The sequence below is a fragment of the Pipistrellus hanaki genome (genome assembly GCF_964339955.1).
Source record: "Pipistrellus hanaki genome assembly, chromosome: 14".
Taxonomy (NCBI): domain Eukaryota; kingdom Metazoa; phylum Chordata; class Mammalia; order Chiroptera; family Vespertilionidae; genus Pipistrellus; species Pipistrellus hanaki.
Genome location: NC_140516.1, coordinates 50,566,639 through 50,588,995, shown reverse-complemented (window position 1 = coordinate 50,588,995; position 22,357 = coordinate 50,566,639). Strand labels below are relative to the sequence as shown.

The 22,357-nt window shown below is 56.9% G+C and overlaps 1 protein-coding gene across 24 annotated transcripts in view; it reads left to right on the top strand.

Moving 5' to 3' along the window:
• Positions 1-4,037: 4,037 nt before the first annotated feature.
• The window catches only part of JAKMIP3 (Janus kinase and microtubule interacting protein 3), a 42,955-nt gene continuing 24,635 nt past the window's right edge, over positions 4,038-22,357 (top strand). For 12 of the 24 annotated variants that reach the window (XM_084904450.1, XM_084904448.1, XM_084904449.1 and 9 more), the window contains exons 1-4: positions 4,038-4,328; positions 16,026-16,268; positions 17,254-17,751; positions 21,673-21,888. In XM_084904450.1, the coding sequence (XP_084760576.1) occupies positions 16,134-16,268; positions 17,254-17,751; positions 21,673-21,888 (849 nt within the window). In that variant the 5' untranslated portion in view covers positions 4,038-4,328; positions 16,026-16,133. Of the gene's footprint in view, positions 4,329-4,437; positions 4,480-16,025; positions 16,269-17,253; positions 17,752-21,672; positions 21,889-22,357 lie in introns of those variants that run through there. The other 12 variants (XM_084904437.1, XM_084904434.1, XM_084904436.1 and 9 more) reach the window with 2 other exon arrangements.

The following is a 22,357-nucleotide window of genomic DNA, read 5'->3' as shown; positions in this document are numbered from 1 at the left end:
GGTACATGCCCCTGACGGGAATCGAACCTTGGACCCTTCAGTCCACAGGCCAACACTCTAGCCACTGAACCAAACCAGTTGTGACCAGGCCCCAGACCTTTATGGCGAGGACCAGACAGCCATTCATGGACCCAATTTGAACCCATTGCCTATCCCTTTATTGAAATCTAAATATCCAGGCTAGTCCAGACCACAATATCATCATCTCCAGGCCCTGCCCTTGACCCAAACCTCCCACCTGGGCCCATAGCGCCCCCTAGTGACCACACCTCCCTCCAAGCACCCAGCCCTACATCCCGGGCTCAGATCTACATCCGGGGCCCAGACCATCACGGCGGGTCTGAGAATGACAACCCAGGGCCCAGGCCACAAGCAGGGAACATAGTGGTGTATCAGGGGACTGGATCTCCATACGGAACTCAGACCAATATTCCATAACCCAATATCCAGTTATGTACCAGACCGCCCACCAGAGCCCAGACCTCCCTCCCTGGCCAAAACTGACCTCCCAGGACCCAGACCACCATCAGGGGCTAAGGCTTCCATCCGAGTCCCAGACCATCATGGCGGGGCCGAGATTATCCCGGGGACCAGGCCCCAAAACAGAATCCAGTCTTGTATCAGGAGTATAGTTTTCCATCTGTAACCCAGACCACCATTCCATAACCCAGATTTCCTCATGAGATACCAGACTGTCCTCCTCCACCCCCCCACCCCCCAACCAAGACCTCCCTCCTTGGCCCGAACTGCCCTCCAAGGACCCAGACCTCCATCTGGGGCTCAGACTTACATCAGGGTCCCAGACCTTTTGTTTTTTTATTTTTATTTTTCACAGAGAGGAAGAGTGGGATAGAGTTAGAAACATCCATGAGAAACATCCATCAGCTGCCTCCTGCACACACCTCACTGAAGATGTGCCTGCAACCAAGGTACTTGCCCCTATTGGAATCGAACCTGGGACCTTTCAGTCTTCAGGCCTAGGCTCTATCCACTGAGCCAAACCAGTAGTGGCCGGGTCCCAGACGCATATGATGAAAACCAGAAAGCCATTCCAGTGAAACCCAGGAAAAAACACATTGCCTATTTCTTTATTAGAGCGCAAATATCCAGGCTAATCCAGACCACCATTTCCACATCCCCAGGCCTTGCCATTGACCCAAACCTCCCACCTGGGCCCATAGCACCTCCTAGTGGGCACACCATACCTGAGCACCCAGATCTACATCCGGGGCTCAGACCTACATCTGGGTCCCAGACCTTAATGGCGGGGGCCTAATAGGCCCACCCGGGGCTCAGGCCACAAACCTCGAATACAGACTTGTATCGGGGAAGTACAATAGTTCTCTATGCAATACCCCAACAACTATTCCTTAATCAAGATGCTCAGGTGAGGTAGCAGACCGGCCCCGGGGTACAGACTTCCCTCCGGACCCGAACTGCCCTCAGAGGACTCAGACCTCCATCTGGGGCTCACAACTACATTCCGGACCCAGACTATCATGGCGGGGCAGAGAAGATTATGCCAGGACCCAGGCCTGAAACACGGCATCCAGTCTTGTATCAGGGGTGTACTTCTCAATTTGTAACCCAGACCACCATTTCCATAACCCAGATGTCCAGGTTAGGTAGCACATGGCCCGCCGGGGGCCAGAAGTCCCTCTCTGGGGGGCTCAGACTTACATCAGGGTCCCAGACCTTTTGTTCGATGGACTCAGACCTCCGTCTGGGGCTCAGACCTACCTCCTGGCCACAGAGCATTAGGTGGAGGACCAGAAGGCCATTCAGGTGAACCATACTCGTAGCCAGTGCCTGTTCCTTAATTGGAGTCCAAATATATCCAGGCTACACCTGATTCCCATTAAGTCATCCTGAGGACCTGCCCTAGCCTCAAATCTACCACCTGGGCCCATAGCGCCCCCTAGTGACTGCATCTTGCTAGAGCACCCAGACCTACATCCGGGCCTCAAACCTACATCCGGGTCTCAGACCTTCATGGCGGGGGCCCAGAAGGTAAACCAAGTGCACAGGCCAAAAACCTCAAACACAGAATTGTATCAGGAGACTAGATCTCTATGGGTAACAGCGAACTATTCCAGAACCCAGATGTTCAGGTGAGGTACGAGACTGCCCCAGGGTCTCAGACTTCCCTCCGGGCCTGAAATGCCCTCACAGACCAAGACCTCCACCTGGGGTCACACCTACATCCGGGACCCAGACTATCATGGCGGGGCCGAGAAGATTATCCCAGGGCCCCGGCCTCAAACACAGAATCCAGTCTTGTCTCAGGGGTGTACTTCTGAATTTGTAACCCAGACCACCATTTCCATAACCCAGATGTCCAGGTGAGGTGCCAGACCGCCCCCAGGGGCCCAGGCGACCCTCCGTGGCCCCAAAGGCTCTCGAAGGACCCAGACCTCCGATCGGGGCTCAGACCTACCTCCTGGCCGCAGAGCATTACGTGGAGGGCGAGAGGCCATTCCCAGGAACCATACTGGAAGCCAGTGCCTGTTCCTTAATTGGAGTCCAAATATCCAGGCTACACCTGACCACCATTTCATCACCCCCAGGACCTGCCCTTGCCTCAAATCTCCCACCTGGGCCCATAGCGCCCCCTAGTGACTGTACTTCGCTAGAGCACCCAGACCTACATCCTGGTCCCAGACCGTCATGGCGGAGCCAAGAATGCCAATCAGGGGCCCAGACCTCAAACACCAAAGAAAGTGGTGTATCAGGGGACTAGATCTCCATAAGGACCCCAGGCCACTATTCCATAACCCAATGTCCAGCTGAGGTACCAGACTGCCCACCAGAGCCCATACCTCCCTCTGTCCCTACCTGCCCTCCCAGGATCCAGACCTCCATCAGGGGCTCAGACCTCCATCCAGGTCCCAGAACATCATGGCAGGGCCCCGATGAATATACGGGAGCCCAGGCCTCAAACACAGAATCCAGTCTTGTATCAGGTGTAGAGTTCTCCATCTGTAACCCAGGCCACCATTCCATAACCCAGATGGAATATTAGGTACCAGAATGCCCCCCGGGGCCCACACTGTCCTCCCAGGACACAGACCCCCATCTGGGGCTCAGACCTCCATTTGGGTCCCAGACCTTGTTTTTTTTTTTGTTTTTTTTTTTAATTTAATTTAATTTTATTTTTCACAGAGAGGAAGAGTGGAATAGAAAGGTAGAAACATCCATGAGAAACATGGTTCAGCTGCTTCCTGCACACCCCTCACTGGGGATGTGCACACAACCAAGGTGCGTGCCCCTGACTAAATTTGAACCTTGAATCCTTCAGTCCATCAGCCTGTGGACTGAAAGGTCCTGGGTTTGATTTCGGTCAAGAGCACCTGCCTGGGTTGTGGGCTTGATCTCCAGTTGGGGACGTGCAGGAGGCAGCCAATCCATGAATGATTCTCTCTCATCATTGATGTTTCTCTCTCTCTCTCTCTCCACCTCTCCCTTCTTCTCTGAAATCAATTTTTTTTTTTTTTTTTTTTTTACAAAAAGGTGCCAGGGCGCCAGTGGAGGCTGTTTCTGTGCGATCGGATACCTTCTTGCCCAGCAATCAATAAATGGTCCTGATTCTCCCGCGCCCGGAGGCCCTGGCCCAGGAACAGGGGGTAACGGAGGAGGAGGTGCCCCTCACTGTCTCACTGCAGGGTCTGCACGCAGGACTATGTATTTACTCTCTGTGCCCAGAACGTGGGGATGGGCTGGGTCAGAAGTCTTGGTTTCCAGGGAATAATGCATTCCAGGAGGGGCCATTTTACCCTGTCTACAGGTTTCCATAGAACCGCAGGGACCCTCCCTGCGTGCCACATTTACTAAATGGACTCATTCAACTCCTCCCACAGCTCGCGGGGGTGGAGGGAGCACCCAGCCGGGGCGGGCTGGGGTCCCGGCGGAGGCCAGGGCTCAAAGGTGGATTCCTGGATCTGGTTCCGGAGCAGCCCGTGGTTTATCCACGCAGGCCCGCCAAGCATCTCCTCCCCAGGGCGGGGGAAGGCAGCGTTTGGAGCCGGGAAGCCAAGCGTTAACGGTGGAGACACACGTGCAGCTCAGACAGGGCCTGCCTCAGAGCCACCGCCGACATCCAGCGTGGAACGTGGCTGAGTAATTCCTACCAGGAGCGAGAGTTCGCCCCCGGCAAACCGCACCCGGCGGCGCTGGGTGCCATCGGCGTGGGCACTGCCCGGCGGCCCGGCCTCCCCGCCCTCCCTCCGCGCTCTGCGCAGCGGCCGGGTCATTTCCAGCCGCGGCGTCCTCCGGTCCCAGCCGCCGGCAAACCTGCGCCCCGGAGATCAGGATGCGCCGCGGAGGAAGAGGTGGGTTGGGGTGTCGGCGGCGGGGAGTGTCGGGGGAGGGCCTGGGTTTGGGGCGCCCGCCCGCCGTGACGCGCGCCCCCCGCCCGCTGCAGCGCCACTGCAATGGCCGAGCGGGACCTTCAGACGCCGCCGCCGCCCGCGGGGAGCCCCGGTGAGCAGCCACCAGCCTCCCCGGTGCCCTGTCCCCGGGCCCCGGTCCCCGGCCCCCGGTCCCCGGCCCCCGGTCCGCGCGCCGCCGCCATCCGGGCGGGCCTCCGCGCTTCCCACGCCTGGCACCGTGCGCCCGGGGGCTCCGGGGCTCTGCGCGGCGGGATGGCATGGGGTGGCCTGGAGATGCCCTGGAGGGGCCGGGAGGTGGGCCAGGCTTGGGCCAGGGGTGACCGGGATGGCCCGGAGGCGGCAGGGCGCGTCTTGCCTGCCGTGGCGTCTGGGGGCGGGGGTGTCTCAGCCTCTCCAGGCTCCCTCGGCCCGTCTCCCCACGCCCTTTCCCCGGAACCCGGTGCACAGGCCCCGGGGGACGGGCCCCGGTGGCGCAGGTGCCGCGCCTGGCCCTGGAGGCCGCAGCCTGGGGTGTGTGTGTGTGTCGCCGGCTCAGCCGCGCTCAGGAAGGCGCGGCCCCTGCGGGGATTTTATTTCTATATTTTGGTGTCCAGTGTTGCAATCTCAGGTTTTCCGACTTCCGGGGTGGCAGGGTGGCTGTCGGATGCTGACACCCACTGGAAGCCACAGAAGGAGGAGGGTTCGATTGGGGTCAGCGTTCCCAGCAGAAACCTGCCTGCTGGGCCTTAGCCCAGTGCCTCCCTCGGGGAGGGGCCGGGGATTTCAGCAATTCCTTCTTGCTCTGCCTGTGGCCTTCTGATCCACACTCCCTTCCTGCAGGGAGGGCAGCCGGAAAGGTTCCCGCAGTTGCATGCTGCCCGCAATCCCAGGACCACGGTGGTGGGTGGTGAGGGCACATGCAGGCTCTGACCTGAGGAAAGGCCCCTTTGCCCAGGCCGCACGGAGGGGCAGCTGCTGCTCAGGCCTGGGAGGTCCCGCTGAGGCGGCCTGGGGGAGGGGGAGCAGAGGGATGGAGCGTGAGCGCACTGGACCCTCCCAGCCCTCTGGCCATTTTTTCTGAAAGCTGAGTTGTGCCCATGAATTAGGACTGGCTTTGGCAAGGGCCTGCGATGCTTCCTCCCACATCAATGGCCAGGACACAGAGCCTGGGGACCCAGAGCCCTGCCAGCTCCCAGGGAGCTTCCCTCCGAGAGTGTTTCCAGGATTTGTCCACGGACCAGGAGGCCGGTGATGGCTCTCAGAGGAAGAGCCCGTGTGCCCCTTGGTCTGGGAGGGGGCTGCTGTGTCTGTATCCACGTGGCACCTGCCTGGGGTCCTGGCCGCTAACTGGGAAGAGAGTCAACAGCCTTCTGGCCTGAACTGGTCCACATTCTCCCCAAATTCAGATGGTTGGAAAAAAGGAATTTTTATACTAGTGCGTTTCCGTTGGGGGCTGGTAAAGCTATCATTTCATTTAAAAAAAATGTTTGTTGGTTGATTTTAGAGAAAGAGAGAGAGAGAAAGAGAGAGGAGCATCAGTTTGTTGCTCCACTTGTTTATGCACTTATTTGTTGGTTCCTGTGTGCCCCCTGACTGGGGATCGAACTCGCCAACCTGGTTTATCAGGCTCTAACCAATTTAGCTCCTTAGCCAGGGCCTTCATTTCTATTTTAAATCAGATTCCCAGGCAAACTGCTGCATCCTGTGCACGTTTATTGTTTCAGGACTCTGTGTTGAGACATGACTGGCATTTATCATCCATACTGATGCCACCTGCTGGGAGCCAGGCACAGAGGGGAGAGAGGCAGCCGACAGATGGTCAGTGGTTGGTGCAGTTCAGGTGCCCAGAGCCACAGCGCGACCCTGCAGCCACCCTCTCCCAGGCCTGGCTCCCCAGAGCCACACCCCTGATGGCAGTTGGCAGCATCATGGCCAACAAGTTCCAGGGCCCAGGGCCCTGCCCACTACAAGTTAGCTTTCAGGTTATTTGCAAGATCTGGGACATTGTGAACAGTGCATGACAATAAACAGTTATTACAAAAAAAAAAAAAAAAAAAAGGAGAAAGAGGAGAGTGGTAATAAAAAGTCACCCATTTCTCTTTTTTTAAAATATGTTTTTATTGATTTCAGAGAGAGGAAGGGAGAGGGAGGGAGGGGTAGAAACATCAATGATGAGAGAGAATCACCGATTGGCTGCCTCCTGCATGCCCACTACTGGGGATGGAGCCCACAGCCAGGCATGTGCCCTGACTGGGAATTGAACCATGGCCTCCTGGCTCAGCCACTGAGCCACACCAGGAGGGTAAAAAGTCTCCCATTTCATGGCACTAGTTCTATGCCGGGCACTGCTCTGATCTCCCCACCTGTGTTAAGGTACGTCAGTAGCAGCCTGAGGGCAGAGCTGGCTAGAAAGGGGATGGGCCTTGTCCAATTGAAAAGCCGGTGTAGGATCCATGTCTTTCCGTTGTCATCCAGGGTCTCAAGGGGTATCCTCTGGGCCTGGGTCTCACACTAGGCCTGTGTCCTCAGCTCTGTAGCCCCTCCCCCAGCAGGTTGGCCCAGGCCACCCCTCCACACTCACCGGCTGCCTGGAGGCGGCCTCTTAGGTCAGCATCATGTCTGTGCCCCACAGGGAGGGCACTCCCACCCCCACTGGTGCTGGGCGGAGGGGAGTCCCACCTCTCCTGGAGCTGGGCACCTGCTGGGGGAGGGGGTCTGCCTCTTCTCTCTGGTGTGACGGCTCCTCTCGTTGGACATTACGATATTAGAAATGGTTAACCAAACCCGGACTGGAAAAGCCACTCGCATTAGCTTCATTTGGCTCGTCCTGCGAACAGCCCTTCTCACCGACAAGCTTCGCCATCACTGTTTCTGCGTGTGGCTGCACGCCTGGCCTTCCTGCTGCTCGGGGGTCCCAGGTGTGTGCTTCTCTCTCCTGCCTCTGCGCTCTATTGTACGAAGCCTTTGTAGGGCACCTTTTGTGTCCTAAACAGGGATTCTGCCAGCTTGCAGTTTCTAATCAGAGGCTTTCTAGGCTGGGGTCCCTCGTGCAAAAGTCGCAGGCAATCCAGATCATAGCGGGAGCACAGGGCTCGGCGGGCTGCCCCCAGCACTTCTCTCCGGAGCGCCCACAGGCCCGGGTCTGGGGCTTGCATGCCAGCTGTGAGGAGAAGCACGTCAGTCACAGGTCTTGAATGTTGGGGGGGGGGGGGTTCCTTGGGGACCTCAATGAATAAGGCCTTCTTCAGAGAGAGGCACATTTGCTCCTGCGTGAACCTAGCTCCCCGTTTTTTCCCTTGTTCCACTCACCTGCAGGGGTGCAGACCAACATGGCAGCACCTGTCAGATGTTAGGGGCTGTTTGGCAGATACGGCAGTGGGAGAGGTGTTGGCAGGTGAGGCTGCGGCAGGTGGGGTCTGCAGGAGTCTAGACTAGAGCCACCACCAGACAGGACAGCCCAGCAGATGGGCCAGTCCCTGCACGGCTGGTGCCCTAAGCTAGGTAACGAGTCAGGGAGAGCTGGCTGGCAGTGTAGATTGAGGCGGGGCCACCACCTGGTTCCAGTGGAAGGCGTGGTCTGGGATCTGAAATCATGAATAGAATCATTAGGGGGGCAGCACCATGGACAGCACCCAAAGGCAGTTCAACAGAAATGGGGATGACTGCTATTCACTACAGGGGCTTCTCCTGGCCCCCAGGGCTTGGGCAGGGAGGGTGCTGGGCTCCCCCCTGTGCCTAAGGAGAGCAGCTGGCTCCTCTGGGTGCACGGGATGCTGCTGGCTGCTTTGGGGCTCATTAGGGCAGATTTCTGAGGACTTCTGTGTCGACTATGTCTGTTTCATTTCTCCAGGAGCCAGAGCAGTGATTCTAAAAGCTGGACTCTTAACTGGGAGGTTCAAAGAAAATTCTTCCTCCAATGAGCATGGTTCATTAGTGACAAAAATGTCCCCTATGATGTCGTGTGGAGTGACACCATGTGGCTTATGAGAGCTTATCTTTTTTTTTTTTTTTTTTAATGGATTTCAGAAAGAAAGGGAGAGGGAGACGAAGAGGGAGAGGGAGAGAAGCATCAATGATGAGAAAGAATCATTGATCAGCTGCCTCCTGCACACTCCCTACTAGGGAAGGAGCCCAAAACCTGGACATGTGCCTTGACCAGGAATCAATCTATGACTTCCTGGTTCATAGGTCAATGCTCAACACTGAGCCACACAGGCCAGGGCACTTGTCCTGATAATAACACTCAGAACAATTGGTTTGAGAAATGGTATGAATAGGTTTAAATTTAATGTCTTTTTTCAGTCAACATTTGGGAAGAAATAAAAGCAAAGCTGGCTTTGCCCAAAAGCCTTTAGGCGGCGACGAAATCAGAACAGGTGAGGGCCAGAGCAGGTGGGGCCAGAGCAGGTGCCGCCAGCCCTCCCTGGCGCCATGTGAATTGCCATGAACCAACATTTTATTGTTTTGTTTTTAAATATATTTTATTGATTTTTTACAGAGAGGAAAGGAGAGATATAGAGAGTTAGAAACATTGATCAGCTGCCTCCTGCACACTCCCCACTGGAAAAGTGCCTTCAACCAAGGTACATGCCCTTGACCGCAGGCTGACGCTCTATCCACTGAGCCAAACCGGTCTCGGCTGAGCCAACATTTTAATTAAAGCCTGATCTCACTTTATTTTTTTTTTCCATTTTAAAATTGTGTGTAAACTTGGGAACTTGGTTGGTGGGAGACTAATGAGCTGCTCCCTCATCCTCTGTCCCCGTGCTGGGACTGGGGACCGGCCATGCACTTCCTGTAGGCCCTCGGCCAGCATCGCTGGCTTGTGGTCAGCTAGTGCCTGTCTTCCCAGAAGTCTGGCTAGAGAGTTGGGAGGTTGGAGTCCAGGGTGGCCTTGTCCTGCTGGCCAGTGGGGCCTGGGCTACTCACGTCCCCTCTGAGCCCAGGTTTCTCCTGAGGAAGACGAGGCTGCTGCCAGTCAGAGGCAACCCTAGCAGAGCGTTTCTAACAGGAATCAGGTTGACCCCACAGCTGGCTTCTAACATCCCTGACGCTTGTCTTTGTCCACCTCTCACTGGTTTCATCACGCCTGGGACCATTGCCTCCTCCCGTTGTGCACAGAGAAACACAACGTCTGCTGCCCTGACCATCCCCAGGACAGTCCCCAGATAGTCCTCATGCCGGAAAGGGGCTGGGAGCACGTTGGGAGGAGCGGGGGACCTGCGTTCTCCCTGACCCGGCGCCTCCACAACGGAGCCTGGGTGGATCCTAGCACACCTCCCGGGCTCTGCTCCGGCGCTGACCGGGTGGAGCCTACGGGCACTCTCTGTCCCCGGGATGGCAGAGGTGAGGGTGCAAAAAGCCAGGGAGGACAGAGGCCTGTTCTTCAAAAGCAAAGACAAAGCCCCCACGGAGGTTCCGCTGAGTGCCTTCCTCCTGGCCTGGCATGCTTCTCTCGGGGGGCGTGGCTCCCAGCGGCCTCAACTGGGGTCACTGGCATTAGAGGCCATGCCAGTGCCCGAGGCTGGTCACTACAGTTCAGCTCGAGAGCAGATGTTTTGGACAGCTGCCCTGGACCAGCCCACTCTCTGACTTGGGAAGAGTCTGTGCCTACTTTATGCCACCTGTGTCTGGTCTGGGCCTCGTCCCGGGAGCCTGTGGTGTCGCTGGGCAGGTGGGCTCCGCAGCCTGAGGCCGCAAGGACATCATGGAGGAGCTGGGTACAGGTTCCGGGCTCCGGAAGGCTTCCTCTTGGGAAGAGAGACTTTGCTGAGCAGGAAGGAGGGGAGGGAGGGCCGGTGGAGGGGGTGTGGCCCAGGCAGGACCACTGTCTGGTGACCTAGTCGAGGACACCTATGAGAGAACCTTCCTGGTAGCTCTGACCCATGCTGGTCTGTTTCTGGTCTCCTCGGGGTCTCCCGATGTCAGATAAGTGCAGGCGGCTGCCCCTCCCCCGCAGCGGGCTCTCTTGGACCCGGGACACAGCACTGTGTACTGTAGCAAGAAGCGAAAGCCTGTATGCAAATGGGACCCGGGCTGTGCTTGGCACCGCCATTGGCCAGAGCCTGAGTGTTGGCAGGTCTGGCCCACCTGGCACAGGTGCGTGTGGCTGGGGCGTTCAGGGCATTTGCCACGGGCCCACTCGGCGTGCTGCCTTCAGGGGAGTGGGCAGGGCTGGTCTGAAGGCTGCGGCCTGCCCGGGGACAGAGAGCAGAGGGTGAGCCGAGGCTTGGGCAGGCGGTGCAGGCCCGCTGGAGCCTTCCTGTGGAAAAGTGACCCCCCTTCCCGGCTGTTGGGGTGAAGGGAGCCCGATGCTGACCCAGAGGCGGGGCACCCAGGACCCAGGCTTTGCAGGATATGCAGGGACAGACCTTGCCCGGCTCAGCAGGGCCAGCGCTGCCCAGCGAAGGGAGCAGTGCTCAGGACCCTGCCTGCTGACCCGGCTGGCCTTTCCGGGACCCTCGAGGGGGACTGCGCGTGTCTGACGGTGCGCCCATCGCCCTCCTGACGGACACCGCCTCACTGATGTGTCAGGTCCGAGTTGGGGGGGGGGGGGGGGAGGCTGGGCACAGGGCGTTCCCACGGGTGCCTGGCCCCCGGCACAGCAAGGTGGCAATCACTCACCCTGACAATTGCCTCGCGTGTTCTGTGGAGTATATATTTTTTAAAAAATTGATTTGCGCCCAGTCGGTGTGGCTCAGTGGTTGAGCATGGACCCAGGAACCAAGAGGTTGCTAGTATGATTCCCAGTCAGGCCACATGCCTGATGTGTGGGCACAATCTCCAGTAGGGGGCGTGTAGGAGGCAGCTGATTAATGATGTCTCTCTATTGTTGATGTTTCTATCTCTCCCCCCCTCAAAAAAAAAATTGATTTGAGAGAGGGAGGGAGAGAGAGAAACATCGTTTTGTTGTTTCACTTGTACATGCATTCATTGGTTGATTCTTTTTTTAAAAATATATTTTATTGATTTTTAATATAGAGGAAGAGAGAGGGATAGAGAATTAGAATCATCGATGAGAATTATTGATCAGCTGCATCTTGCACACCCTCTACTGGGGATGTGCCCACAACCAAGGTACATGCCCTTGACCGGAATTGAACCTGGGACCTTTCAGTCCGCAGGCCAATGCTCTATCCACTGAGCCAAACCGGTTTCGGCCATTGGTTGATTCTTGTATGTGCCCCAATCAGAGATTGAATCTGCAATCAGGACGACGCTCTAACCAACTGAGCTACCCAGCCTGAGCCTGTGGAGCCTTCTGTCCCCTCCCAGGCCCTATCTCTTCCTCTCTGAACAGCAGGCCTGTAGGGCCTGGGGCTGGGACAAGGGCAGCTGTGTCCTATGTTTTTACCCCATGAAAGGGACGTTATCTCCGTTCTAGCCTGGGACAGCTGTCCACCTCGTCTGCCCAGCATGAATGCGGCGCATTCTCTGCAGGGGCTCTGGGTTACACACGCCCATGAGCGCCGGGCACAATGGTGCCGTGTACACACTGCACTGGGGTGCCCGGTGCCAGGACCTCGAGTGGCGTCCAAGGAGAGGACCTCCATCAGGGCTCTTCCGGGCGGGGGGAGCCTGCAGGATGCTGAGTTCAAGCCCCTGAGCTTCCCGGGGCCCGTGAAGCAGAGCGGGAGGTCTCCTGTCTTCACGATGAAGCATAGTCACCGGTGTCTGCCCTGCCTGCCAGGAGACATGGTCCCCACACGTAGGAGTGTGTATTTGAAGTCTCCCATAGGAGCTGAGATTCGTCCCAAAATTTTATCCCCTCTGGAGGGAGGCCATTTCATTGAGGATGAAGGTGCGGTGACGGACCTGTCCAAGGCAGGGGGACCTTGAAAACATCCACGTCCGTGTGTATCTGAGGAAAGATGGCTTTTACGAGGCAACTATGGCCACACGGGACCATGAAGGGGTCCTTCCGGGGAGGGAGGCCTGCGGGCTCCGGCCCTGCTGCTCCTGCCGCCTCCTCAGGCCTGGAGGACACCCCCGATGTCTCCCCTCAAGGACTGCACGGAGGTGGCTGGTCCTCAACTGCAGCAGTGGCCTCTGGACGGATGTGGAAGCCTCAAGTTTGCTTCAGGACAGAGGTGGTCAGAACCTCCCAACCAGGAAGACTGGCGAGCCGATACTGGTTTGGCTCAATGGATAGAGCGTCGGCTTAGGGACTGAAGGGTTCCGGGTGCGATTCCTGTCTAGGGCATGTACTTTGGTTGCGGGCATATCCCCAGTAGGGGGTGTGCAAGAGGCAGCTGATCGATGACTCTCTCTCATCGATGTTTCTAGCTCTCTATCTCTCTCCCTTCCTCTCTGTACAAAATCAATTATATATATATATATATATATATATATATATATATATATATATATATAAAAGACTGATGAGCAAGTCAAAGGTCAGGTTGCAGGTGGCCCTGGGGTTGGGGTGGGGTGGGGGCAGGCACAGGCTGGCTCTGGAGGAATCAGGAGAGAACAATACAGTGATTCTATCAGCCCCAGAAAAAGCGTTTGATAAATGACAACACCCATTCACAAACTTTTAAAAAATGTGCACTTAGCAAATTTGGGTACAGATAAATGCTCTCGTGATAAAAGGAATCGAAAATCCTGCAGCAAAGTGGTCCCTCATGGGGAATCTGCTATAAAATTTCAAGAAAGTAATGAGAGAAAGATGCTAATTATCACTTCTTCTACTTAATGGGGTGCTGGAGGCCCCACCCAGCACAGCAGCGTGGGGAAAGATAGGAGGTACAAGGACTGGGAAGGGGGAGACAAAACTGCCTTCTCCAGAGCGGGTGGGCATGGCCTGGGAGGTGTCAGCAGGTTGCTGGCACAGGTCACCATGGAGACATCAATGGCTTTCCTCCATCCCAGCTTTCGCCTAGTTACGGCGAGGAGAAGGCACCAAGGACACACAAAAATACCATTCGTGATCGGAGCACACAGATCAGGCACCCGAGTACATATGTCGAAGGTTGTGTAAAACCTTTGGGAGAAAATGCTGCTTCCTTGAGAGATATGAGGAAGCCCTGAGCAGAGGGGGAACGAAGCAGGAGGGCCCGGCACCCAAGACCTGTCCGTCTTCTCCCCGTGAACCGAGGAGGGTCCGTCCTAGTCAGAGTCCAAACAGAGTCTTCAGGGCCTGGGACAAACTGACAAGTAGAAGCATAAATTGTCAAAAAAAAGCCAAACTTGAAGAACAAGGAGGAAGAGACGAGCCTTACCAGATACGAAGACTTCCGACCTGGCACCACCAACAGCGTGACACTGGGGCAGGATTAAGGAGAGAGCAGCACAGTGGACAGACGACTTCACGTCCCCTAGAAATAGGAGGGGGGCGGCCATTGGACCAGCAGCCGCCGGCTCCTCACTCAGAGGCTCACACGGTTCTCCACGTGGGGAGACCCCCAGTTGTTCTGACTCGAATGCAGCCCAGTTTCTGTGCTGGGCCAGGCCCTCTGCCCCGCGGTCTTGTTTCCCTGATTGGACCGGGCCAGCTGGATGCTCCATGCCCTTCGGCTGGAAACCCTACAGACCGGGACGACCCAGGCCCTGAGCACATTCCCCCGTGCATCTGGGTTTGTCATGGATTCAGCGGGGTGTCGGCGGGGGGAGTGCTGGGCTCAGCAATTGCACCAGAGGCTCTGCCTCCATTTGTCTGTTGCGTTTGTGTATTTTCACTCTTTGGAGTTCAAGGGACACCAGTTTCTTCTGTCACCGCCATTTACACTGAAGCAGAGGTTCGTTCATACTGTTGACCTCACGGCTGCATGAACCCCAGGGGAGTTCTCTAAGGAGAGGACCCACCGGAGTGGTCCCCTGGAGCGGCCGGACACCGGGCAAGCATGTAGGCAGGTAGTCAGCGCTGCTCGGTCTTCACCTGTCCTTTCACCTGGGCGTGTGCCCACCCCCCCTCAGTCAGGCTTCCCCTCGGGGGCACACAGAGGAGGGCAGCTCTCAGGACCCCGTCTAGGGCTCTGCCTTTCCCCGAGGGCTGTGCGGATGGCTCCCTCCCGCACCAGCAGCCGTCCACACAGCCTCCCAGCGGACAGGAGCTGGGCGGTCCTGAGACGCCCGTCTGGGTGTGGCGTTCTCATGCACCGGGGAGCCGGCGATCCTGCCACAGCATCTGCTCGGAGCCGGAGCCGCGGCTGGCCCTCCCCTGGAGGCAGTGGCAGCGTGGTGAATGCCATCTGAAAAGCCAAGGCCGGGTTTGCTGAGTCACAGAGCCCGCGGAGCCTCCCGGGCCGCCAGGAGAACGGTGAGGAGCGCGCAGGCCGGCAGGGCTGGGCCTGGGAGTGCTCAGAGGCGTTGCTGTTTTCGGGGAGGACCGAGGTCGTTCTGCACAGGTTTATTCCTGCTGAACCCGCTGCTATATTTAGACACATTCACACCGGCCAGGCGGGAGTTGGCGGTGGAGGAGCATGTGCAGACTCTCCAGGGAGATGCTCCGAGCCTCTGCGTCCCGGCTCCTGCCTGTGAGGGGCGCTGTCCCGCTCCCCACTGGGCAGCATTGCTCATCCTGAACGGGGTGTTTCTTTGGTGGCATATGCCAAGCTGGAGCTTGAATGGCAGGCATGGGGGTGGGGGCGGGGGCTCGGCTGGGACTGCACTTAGTGCTGGGTGTGGCGGGCACCCAACCACGGCCCAGTGGGAGGCCCTGCTGGCTCCGGGGTTGGGGAGAGGGAGGGACTGCCAGGGCTTTGCTTCATCTTGAGAACCAGGCCTGTTTAAGGCTCGAGTCCTCATCACCCACCAGCCCTGTGGGTGGATGCTGCCTTCTCTTTACAACTTCATCAAGAATCACAATGTGGCCCTGCCGGCCTGGCTCGGTGGCTGAGCGTGGACCTATGAACCAGGAGGTTATGGTGCGATTCCCAGTCAGGGGCATACGCCTGGGTTGTGGGCTCGATCCCCAGTGTGGGGTGTGCAGGAGGCAGCCGATCAATGATTCTCTCTCATCATAGATATTTCTATCTCTCTCTCCTTCTTCCTCTCTGAAATCAATAAAATATATTTAAAAAAAAAAAGAATCATAGTATGTCCATTGACATCACTCTACACAAGAAAATAGCATCCTATAAACACTTTTTTTTTTAAGAAGCAGTTGTCATTACATTGTGCCTCAGTTTCCCCAGGCGTTCAGAGAAAGGGTTGTGGAAAGGGTACATGGGTCACGTGGCATTTAGTAAATAATCCTGCTGCTGACTGAGATATGAATGAGATGATCTGAGGAAAGGTGAGGGTGGGGTGAAGACCAGAGTGCCCGCTCTGGCCTCTGGCTCTGCCGTTGGATCCCAAGTGTGAGACAACCAGGACAACACACGAGGACTTTCTTCTCAAAACCAAGATCAGGGTCATGGACGTGAGGATGTTCTCAGTAGATCTAAGGCTTTGAGCAGCTCAGCAGTGAAAGGCTCCCTTAGTTCCCCCGGAGCCAGCTAACCGAAGGGGCAGAGAGAGAGTAAAGGCTCTCGCCGATGGGTCCGGGTCAGGGGCGCTGACGGAGGGCCTCCGGCCTCTGCCACCTGGGACCGGCCTGCAGTTAGGCCAGCGCCCTCAGGGCAGGTGAGAGGCGGGCCTGGCCCCCGCCTGCCTCCTCTGGCCCCGGGCTCAGGCCTGAGGCTGGCTGGTCACCCAGCTGTGCTTTCCCCGCAGGTGAGTGAGAAGATGTAGCGGGGCGGCAGCAGGCACACCTGCCCAGCTTGGCGTGGACAGCCCAGCCCAGCCCGGCGGCCGCCCCAGCGCCCCTCGGGCTCCCTCACCATGTCCAAGAAGGGCCCGGGCAGCCGAGCCAAGGGGGACAAGGCCGAGGCCTTTGCTGCGCTGCAGGCCGCCAACGAGGAGCTGCGGGCCAAGCTCACGGACATCCAGATTGAGCTGCAGCAGGAGAAGAGCAAGGTGGGCTCCCCACACCCAGCTCCCCCCCATCTCCCCCACCACCACCACCGCCCTCTCCCTCCTCCCCTGGGTCAGCCCAGAGGCGGTATGGGGTGCAGCCAGGTCTCTGCAGAAGTGCTACCCAGTTGGTCCTGGCTCCCCAGAGCCTCTCCAGGCAGCTCTGGGGACGGGGCAGTGGGACACAGGGCCCGGCCCCTGGGAACAGCCCTGATTGCCAGGACAAGCCCAGGACCTTGTCAAGTGGAACTATCCCTGGACAATGTCCTTTCCCCCTGAGGGTTCAGAGTGGCATTGAACCGGAATATACCGGGTGCAGCGTCGCCCTCAGCTAGTTGAAGGCAACAGCCGGGTGTGGGGACCAAACGCAGAAACCCAGCCCTTGGGGGTCCTTGCAGCCTTAGGGAAGGCTGGGCTTGTGCTGACGAGGGACCTGGGTGGGGAGGGTGAGAGACTGGTCAGAGGTGGTGCCCCACTCAGCACCACCCCACTGCCCACACTGCCCTCCCCTCTCCATGACTCTGCCCCTCCTCCCACAATCCCAGGAGGTACTAGGAAGCGCTCATGGGCCTGTGGGAGGGGGCTGCGAAGGGAGAGGATGGGGGGGGGGGAGCGAGAGGGTTTCTCTCTTGGAGGGTTTGAAAGGCCCTCAGCTGTGGACTGGAGACTGTAAGTCCCCTCCCCGCTCCCCCAACACACACACGTCTCTCCTAGGAGGCCTGGCCAGAGAGGGAACCAGATTATTGGGGGCCCGTTGCTTCTCTGAGTTGCCTGACTTTCAGGTTCGAACCCGGGACCCTTCACTCCACAGGCTGACGCTCTATCCACTGGGCCAAAGCAGCGAGGCCTCCGTTGCATTTTTAAGGAGACCTTCTTGAGTGGAAGCAGCGACCCAGTTTGCAAACAAAACTTTTGTAAGATCAGCGTGCAGGCTTGGGCCAGGGCAGGGGCTGCCCGGGGACGACCCCGCCTCGCTCTTGTCTTGCAGGTCAGCCGGGTGGAGAGAGAGAAGAACCAGGAGCTGAAGCAGGTGCGCGAGCACGAGCAGCACAAGAACGCGGTGCTGCTCACGGAGCTGAAGAGCAAGCTGCACGAGGAGAAGATGAAGGAGCTGCAGGCCGTGCGCGAGACGCTGCTGCGCCAGCACGAGGCCGAGCTGCTGCGCGTCATCAAGGTCAAGGACAACGAGAACCAGCGGCTGCAGGCGCTGCTGCACGCCCTGCGCGACGGCGGCCCCGAGAAGGCCAAGACCGGGCTGCTGTCCGAGGCCAAGGAGGAGGCCAAGAAGGGCTTCGAGGTGGAGAAGGTGAAGATGCAGCAGGAGATCCTGGAGCTCAAGGGGGCCAAGCGGCAGGCGGAGGAGGCGCTGACGGTGGTCATGCAGGCCGACAAGATCAAGGCCGCGGAGATCCGGAGCGTGTACCACCTGCACCAGGAGGAGATCTCCCGCATCAAGAAGGAGTGTGAGCGTGAGATCCGCAGGCTGGTACGTGGGCTGCAGGTGGCGGGGAGGGGAGGGACGGCGACGGCAGGGGGACCGGGGAAGGGTGGCGGCCAGGGCTGGGCCTGCTTCTGGGCACTGGCACCCACACCATCGCTATTGGCCCTGGGGACATGAGGATGCGAGGAAAGGTCAGAACGGCCAGCGGTCAGCAGAGGTTGTCCCTCTGCCCATCTCCTACCAGTTTTATCTCCTGTGTCTCGTTTGGGCCAGAACAGGATGCCTGCAATCTTTTGAGAGCCTCCCCTCCTCAGAGTGCAGGTTAGGCTGCAAGCCACGCAGGGGGCGTGCTCTGCTGGCACAGTCACTTGCCCCATCGCTGGGCGCGCTCTGCAGTCTGTCCAGCTCACTGGGTCCAGAGGCCAGAGGGGGGTGGCGTGTCCCCCTGGCCGCCCTGATGTCCCTGTGCCTGTGCATGCTCTGAGGCTGGATGGCGGGAAGTGACCATCTTGCAGGTCAGGCATGGGCACCTGCGCATCTCGTGGTCAGAGACCGTGTCCCCTGGCAGGCCCCGTGGAGTCAGTGTTCTCAGATCCCCAGGGCTGGGGGGTCAGAGGACATTCAGGAATCCTGCGGGATTGTGCCGGTTCTCCTCTCCCCTTGGAGCCGGGACCTCCTTGGTGGTTTGGGGGAATGGGGGTCAGTGTGAGCGGCGTGCCCCATGTCCCAGTGTGCGATTCATTAGGACTCGGCTGGCTCTGCTGGTGACACCCAGCACCCTGGATGCCCGTCCATGGGACACGGCATGGCCCTGCTCCCAGGCCACCAGCCCCTACTTCCCTGGGGCTCTGTTTTACAAACGGTGCTGTCACCTTGAACTTCCCAGAAAGGCTGCAGCCCTCTGGACCCATGGCCCAAGGGGAAACTGAGCGCTGTGAGGCAGACTCCCCCCCACCCCCACCCCGCCCAGTGTGTGCTCGGGGCCCACAATGTCCTCCACCTTGCACTTTCCAGAGCGTCTCTTTTCCATGCTCCCCCGACGACTCCACCCCCAGCCCTGTGGGTGCCACGTCTGTACTGCTGTCCAGCCCACAATACCCTTCAATCCACCGGCTGGCTTCAGTGTTCACAGGAGACAGGTGGCCTCTCTCCTTCACTGAAGGCTGGCACGGAGCCAGCAGGTCCCTCGGTTCCTCACCCCTGATGCAGACTCCCCAGAGGCAGCTCCAGCAGGTTCTCCTGGGATTTGTTCCAAATTCTCAAAAACATGCTTAAGCTTTCACTTCCTGATCCCTCCCTCTCAACCCCTCTTCTGACCCCCTCTCCCCCACTCCCTGACTCCGGCCAGGCCTCCCTAAATTACACTGACCCCGTATCAGTGGGAACAAATGGGCACCCAAATGGAGGGAACTGCTATTTACGGTGTGGGCAGTGTCTCGGGAGAACAATTGGGGTGGTGACCTGTCCCCTCCCAGGCATTAGATTCTCCCCTTAGCTTCCTCTTTTTTTAAACACACACACTCTCTCTCTCTCTCTCTCTCTCTCTCTCTCTCACACACACACACACACACACACACACATTGATTTCAGAGAGGAAGGAAGAGGAAGAGACAAATAGGAACATCAAAGATGAGAGAGAATCATTGATTTCTGCCTCCTGCATGCCCCCCACTAAGGATCAAGCCTGCAACCAGGGCATGTGCCCTGACCAGGAATGGAACTTGGTTCCTAAACTTCTTGGTTCATAGGTCAACGCTCAACCACTGAGCCACACCAGCCGGGCCCCAAAAGAACTTTTTTTTTATTTTAATTTTTTAAATTTTTAAAAATTTTTTTTCACTTTTTTTTTTTATTAAATTATTATCTGTGCCAAAGGAACTTTTAAATGAATTCAGCAAGGTTTTAGGACAAAAGATCAATATGCAACCATCGTTTGTATTTTTATGTAGTCGTAACAATTCAAATTAAATGTTTAAAAATTCCACTCATGATGGCATAAAAAAGAATAAAATATTTAGAAGTTTAACAAAAGATGTGCAAGACTTGAACTCTGAAAACTACACTACTCGACTGAGAGAAACTAAAAGTGAGCTGCATAAACCAAGAGGCATTCCATGCTCATGGATTGGTGAGCTGAACAAACAAAGATAGAGATTCCATGTTCGTGGACTGGAGAACTGAACGAATAAATAGTCCACATTCATGGGTTGGAAGCTCGGCATTGTTAGGTGGCATTTCTCCCCAGATTAATACAAGGAGCAACCAAAGCCTGTGGATCCCAGCAGGCTTTCCTGAAGCTGATTCTAAAATGTATGCGGAAATGCAAGCCCCTTCCTCACCCTGGGGAAGCTTTCTCTGTTCTTGGTGGTGGCGTTTTGTGATCTAAAACTGCACATCCTAAAGTGGCCTAATTGGTTGATCTTTTTCTGTATGGCTGGTGCTCATTATGTCTTGTTTAAGAAATTCTTTTATTCTGGAGCCATGAAGTGTTATCTTTTTAGAACATTATCTTTCATGCGTAGGTATTGGCCGTGCCTGGGTTTGTGTGTGTGTGTGCACGTGTGTGTGTGTGTGTGTGTGTGTGTGTGTGCGCGCGCATGCGTGCTATAAGGTGGGGGTCCAGTTAAACGTTTTCCACAGGGATATACAACTGTTACAGCAGCCCTTATGAAAAAGACCACCCTTCCTCCAATCCACAGGCTACTTCATTGTTACAGGAGTGGGCTTTCTAGCTTGTTCTATCACAGCCCTTCTTCGAGTTCATTTTTAAATTATTCTCGCTTTTATCATAAGTCTTGATTTCTGGAGGAGTGTTCTCTGGCTTTGTTCTTCAAGAGTAACTGGACCTTTCTTGGCCCGTGACTCTCCGTACAATCTCTGCGGGGGAGGGAGACCTGGTGAGCTCACAGAACACATCAGAGCCAGGCAGGCCTGGAACAGGCCCGCTACTTCCCTTCCGCTTGGAGTGAAAATTTGGCCAGAAATGGCCCTGGGACCCAGCGTCCCACTTCTGGGGACAGTGGGGAGAAAGAACACCAAAATGATAAAGGAGCTGAAACTGGTTTGGCTCAGTGGATAGAGCGTCGGCCTGCGGACTGAAAGGTCCCGGTTCGATTCTGGTCAAGGGCATGTACCTTGGTTGTGGGCACATCCCCAGTAGGGAGTGTACAGGAGGCAGCTGATCGATGTTTCTCTCTCATCGATGTTTCTAACTCTCTATCCCCCTCCCTTCCTCTCTGTAAAAAATCAATAAAATATATTTTAAAAAACAAACAAAAAAAAAAATGATAAAGGAGAGTCTCCACATTGACTGTGGAGTCTACAGGATATAGCAGTGTGTCAATCTGGTTTCCTCTCCACTGGCCTCTGTTTCCATAATTGACTGTGTTGCCTCTGCATTTCAGTGAGTTCCAGTAAATGGGAATTTAGCAATTAAGGATTTTTTTTTTTTCTTTTCCTATTCAGTTCACCGCTTCCCCATGAATTCTGCGCTCTGGGCTAATTAGACATCTCATCTCTTTGTTTCCGAGCTGACTTCAGCAGATGGCTGATTTATTAGCTTACTGTAACCTTAAACAGCACGCAAAGCAACGAGACATCCTCTCCCGCTCTGCTGTTCGAAATACGTTTCAAACCGAGCCTTCTTGCAAATCTGGCGTCGTTTGTAATGATGCCTATGCCACCCGCGCCTGCGTGTCTGAGGGGCGGGCAGCGGTGGGGTTGGTTCTGCCCTCCCCTCTGGGGGCAGCCCACCTTTGGCCTGAGATGCACCCATGGCGCCAGGAGGGGGGCTGGGAGGCAGGTGGCTCCTCACAGCTGTTAGGAGGTGGAGCACAGGGAGAGTGGGGAGGGCTGCCGTATGTGTGTGGGGGGGACCCCTCCTGATGCTTGTGCATTCTGCCTGTCGCTATGGTAACAGATCTGCATCCTGCCTGCCTGTGTGATTGTGTTCTGTTCTCCTTGTAGATGGAGGAGATAAAATTTAAGGACAGAGCAGTCTTCGTGCTGGAGAGAGAGTTAGGGATTCAAGCCGGGCATGCTCAGAGACTGCAGCTCCAAAAGGAGGCTCTCGATGAGCAGCTGTCCCAGGTCAGAGAGGCTGAGCGGCACCTGGGCAGCCCCAGACGGGAACTTCCTTATGCCAGCGGTGCAGGAGACGCCTCAGACCACTCGGGAAGCCCTGTAAGCACCTCCCCGTCTCGCACACGTGTGGCTGCGTGTCCCTGCGGGGAAGCTCCCTCGGCCCGTGTCCAGAGCCTGAGCCCTCCCAGCCTTGGAACGCCAACCGTGCCAGCAGCCCGCCAGCCGGGCCCCCGGGCCCCTCGGCTCTCGGGTGTGGCCGAGAGGGCAGGCTGCCTTTGTCCTTCCTTCCTTGTTAACGTAGTGTGTAGCCCTGCCTTCACAGGGTCCCTCTGCCATGAACCCCCAAAACTTTGGGCTCCCTGCTGGAGCCCCTCTGAGCCACCGGGCTCCCAGGTTGAGGAGGGGCCCTGGTGCTGGCTCCTGCCCGGGCTGGTGGGACACGAGGCTGAGCTGCTTCCCTGTCCACACACAGGCTTTGCCTTCTGCTCCCCTCATCCTGAACTTGACCCCTCTGCAGTGATTTCCGCCATTCGCGTCACCCATTGCCCGCCCACTGGCTTTCCATGTC